The following is a 4464-nucleotide window of genomic DNA, read 5'->3' on the forward strand; positions in this document are numbered from 1 at the left end:
TATCGGTACTCGGTATCGGCAAGTACCAAAAATAAAAGTATCGGTATCGGGCGAGTACTGGAAAAAGTGGTATCGGCGCATCCCTACTTTGTAGTAGTCACTTAGAATAAAAGTTGCTATTTTTACACATCAGCAGAAAATCTTTTAAGTGAACTCGCCATCTATTTAAAGGTGCTGGTGTATGACAATGTACGCTGAGAACTGTGTGTGTTTGTGTGTGTGTGTGTGTGTGTGTGTGCGCGCACATGTGAGGCCCCAGACCTGAGTGTAATCAGCCGACTGTACCAGTGGCACTGCTCTAAGTCTGATTAATGAAGCTGTTTATTCCGCACCTCATCAGCCACTGCCAGCAAGCTCTCCACTCCCACAGGGAACACCACTTCACCAAGAGAGAGAGAGAGAGAGAGAAGAGGGATAAGAGATGGAATGTGTGAGACCTGGAGGAGTGAGATAGGGAGAGGAAAAGGTTTTTTCAAGAGGACGAGGAAAAGGACAAAATGAGAGGCAGAGGACAAAGGTTTACAGCCAAAGCACAAGCTCTTGAGTACAGTATCTGCTCTTTATTTCTCCTCAAAGGTCAGCACAAGCACAGATGCCCTAATCGCTTCAAACATCTGTCCCGGCCCACCTCATGACACTGGCTTTAAAACTCAACCACAGGCTCACCCTTTTTTTTCCTTAAAGGGATAGGTCAAACTAAAATTAAAACTCCATCATCATTTACTCACCCTCACGTCATTCCAAACCTGCATGACTTTCTTTCTTCTGCAGAACACAAAAGATGTTTGAAGAATGTTTGTAACCAACCACTGACTTCCATTTGTATGAACAAAAAAAATGCATTTCTCAAAATATGTTCTTTTGTGTTCTGCACAAAAAGGAAAGTCATACAGGTTTTGAATTATGTGAGGGTAAGTAAATGAGGACAGTTTTCATTTTTGAACAATCCCTTTTAAGGGGCCACATTCTGCTTCTTTGCAGCAATTTATTTTTTTCTCTATGCTTCTCTTATAATATTAATCAGATTCATCAAGGTTTATTTATTTAGGTTTTCCATGACCATTTCCATCCTTTCTATGACCTGTAATATGACCTGTTTTTGCTACGAAATGTTTGAGACATATGAAAATACCCTCTGTTGTGATTGGCCAAAGTCCCTGCAAAGGCATGTAAGACCAACTCCTGTCTACTTGAATGAGTGAAAATTTTGAGATCACAAAATCCAAATCACTGTTGTGTTTGTGCCCCCATCATTGTAGTTAGTCTGCACAGAATCAGCAGATTCAACTGTCCTTTCAGACACAAACATCCAATTAAATTGGTTAATGAGAAGCGCCAAAATCACATTTAAATAAAATATTTTAAATCGGCAACAAAATATGACATGACCTGTCCCATAAATGTTTCTTAAAGCATATTTCAGGTTGCTAAGCCAATGTGCATGTGCAGTACCAAGCACACATTTCAGGATATAGATTGTTTCTATAAGAACCAGATCTTCTATCAGCAGCTGCAGTGATGCGATGATTTTGCCAATTGTGCCTTGCAGTTTCTCCCATTCATAGTAATATGGATGAACTGTCATCATCTGTCATGCAGCCCTGCCCACACTGAAAAATCATTGTTTAAAAATCCATTAAACATCAAATATGTGCTTATTGGCTGCAATATTGCATTTCCCAACAATTTGATTTCTGTGTGGACAGACCAGTTTTAGAGTACTTAGATAAAGCATTGAACTTGTTATCTTAAAAGAGTAAATAAAATGTTTTCCATGCTATGACCGTCTCTTCTTGCATTTTCTCACTCTCGCACACCTGAAGAATTGACTGCTGCATATGAAGGTCTTACAAAAATAACACAGGGCTGTTACATGTGTCTTGCTCCATCTCCATAACAACATCCAGGCCTCTAAAATGAAGCCATCATCCCACAAAAGGAAAGAAGAACATTGACAGCAAGAGAAAATTACACCACTCGTCTGTACCAATCAGTGTAATAACTCCGTATCGGACTCTGTGAGGAGAATCATGCTTGATAATACATGTGGTGTGTTCTGGTTATTGAGAGAAAGATACACAACAGATGAAATCACACAAGTCGTGATGGTGATGGTGATGTAGGGAACATCGTCAATGTATTGAACATCTGAAATTGTCGGCTTTTCGAAAAAGGTGGCACACAGTTTATATTGAGCTCAGGTTCAGTTTCACAGCTGGGCTTGTGTTTAATATGTCAATACACTGAGCTCATGGGTTACGGTTTCACACGTGTATTCGATCTCCTTGGTTCAACTGTGCTTTTGTCGGTATCCTTCCATTCAGGGTCTATTGTTATAATCTCCTTGCTGCTTTCTTCCTCACTTCTAAGTTTGTTTGATTAAGGTTCGGCAAAGTCTCTTACTGTGCGATAATGTGTGGCAGGACTGAACGAGGAGCCGCTGCTGCCAGCAAGATGGCGCTGGTCCAATTACTTCCACCTGTTGATGATGGCTCTCACACTCAGTGCAGTACTAGCTTACTTGAATCAGAATCACACTGGCAAAGCAAGGAGGTCTGGTCATTTTGTGAAATAACTAATGATCTCTCTCTCTTTATCTCTCTTTCTTTTCTCACAGATTTGTTCCTCACCACCAAAGATGGATTTGAGACCTGGATCAATAAGGTAGATTAGAGCATTACTTCCTGCCCTTTAATCTTTAACACTAGTGTATTATCATTGAGGAGGCCATTCCCACTGCTTGCAGTCATTTATTTGCATGAGCTGTCAATGTTGTATTAGCGAAGATTCGCTAAAGAATTATACAAATCAGGAAACGCTGCAAAACAAATGAGCAGTTTGCATGGCGATTGCAAATCTTGCGGATTGGTTCTAAGTGCTCCCTTATGGAGGATGCAGCACTTGGACTTTCTCCATTTGGCACACTTTACCAAGACTGTAGAATGCGCTCTATCAAAGCGATCCTGACACCTGAATCGGCTCTTTAAAACACTAAAAGTGTGCTCGACTATGTAGCATGTCTGGATATGCACCTAGAGTTCCTTTCCATCATTTGATTAATAATTGCAATGATCAGTATAAAATTAACACAAGCATTTCTTTTTTAAAACATTTTCTGTGTTGGTTGCTTGACATTTAAAAACATTAAAACTTAGCGCTTTTGTGAACAACACGTTTACATTAAAAAGAATTACAATAACTTAATTTAAATAACCACAGCAGTATTTCAACACATTTAGTGCTTAGTTGAACTGGATTGCGGGTGGTTAGTTTACACAACACTGCTTTTGCATTGAAATGCATATTAATTCTTATTATCAGGGTTGAAAACAATTGTGCTTCTTACATTTTTGTGGAAATTGTGGTAATATTTTCAGGATTCCTTGATGAATAGAAAGATCAAGTGGTCATTTTTGATTAATTTTAAAGGGGATGTCTAATGCTTTTTCATGCATTCTGATGTATTTACACATGGCGGCGGCGGTGGCAGCAACAATAAAGTTACGCCTTCTTTCTTTGCGTGAACATTTGGGCGGTGTTATGCAAATCTTCCCACATCGTGACTGGACATGTGGGGGCCTGTTTAAACGAGGCATTTTAGGAGGGTGTGGACCAGTCTTAACTTTTATAAAGAATATCTCTTTGGGTTTGAAACTTTAGTCTTTGCAACTTTAGGGATCTTATCTAGTCACGAACAGCTTGTAACACTCCAAAGAAAAAGGAAAACTTGAAATTGCATCATATGACCCCTTTAAAAACAGGTTGATCGTATGACGGAGTATTTCTGTGCCAAATACACTCCTTCAAGGTTCGTTTAAGTTTCGGAAAGTGTTTTTTGAGTATGGCCCTGTATGACGTCATGAAGGGTGAAAATGCTGCAATGCTACTCTATAGGTACTCAAGATTAACATGAGATTGACAGATTGTGTCATGTCCCCTTTAATGCATCCTTGCTGAATAAAAGTATTATTTTCTTTCCAAAAAAATCTTACTGACCCCGAACTTTTGAACAGTAGTGTAGATAATAGAATGAGAATGAAACAGTATCAGGAGCGAAGGATATGTACCCTCTCGTATGTGTGGTCCTCCTAACATCTAGGCCACAGCTCCACCAAACAGTCAGAGTTGTTTTAAAGGGGTGGTTGACTGTTTTTTTTTTTTTTCTAGGCTTGATTGGGTTTATGGGGTGCAGTCTAATGGCGTTGGTACGGCTCGGCTCTGTTTGCGTTTCCACTGCAGTTCAGTATCGCTTTAGAGTGGGCGGGATTATTCACATGTCGTTATAGTTGCGCCGCCTCTACTACCACGACTCCTAAAAACAACTTTTTCATTCCACGTCGCCCCATTAAGCTCTCGCTGGATCCGCTCCTCTGCTATCAATGAGAGGAACGTCTGTTCTTCCGCAACAGACAACAAAACTTTTTGGTTGTTAAACAAAAAGGTGCGCTCGTTCAAAACAGTTGC

At 39.9% G+C, this 4464-nt stretch overlaps 1 protein-coding gene across 1 annotated transcript in view; it reads left to right on the forward strand.

Annotated features, from left to right (window-relative positions):
- The window catches only part of LOC107660666 (T-cell immunomodulatory protein-like), a 156619-nt gene that overhangs the window by 41626 nt on the left and 110529 nt on the right, over window positions 1-4464 (forward strand). The window contains exon 7 of the mRNA XM_016450054.1: window positions 2618-2664. Coding sequence (XP_016305540.1) covers window positions 2618-2664 — 47 coding nt within the window. The remainder of the gene's footprint in view (window positions 1-2617; window positions 2665-4464) is intronic.

Source organism: Sinocyclocheilus anshuiensis, unplaced genomic scaffold (genome assembly GCF_001515605.1).
Source record: "Sinocyclocheilus anshuiensis isolate Anshui unplaced genomic scaffold, SAMN03320099.WGS_v1.1 scaffold1879, whole genome shotgun sequence".
NCBI lineage: Eukaryota > Metazoa > Chordata > Actinopteri > Cypriniformes > Cyprinidae > Sinocyclocheilus > Sinocyclocheilus anshuiensis.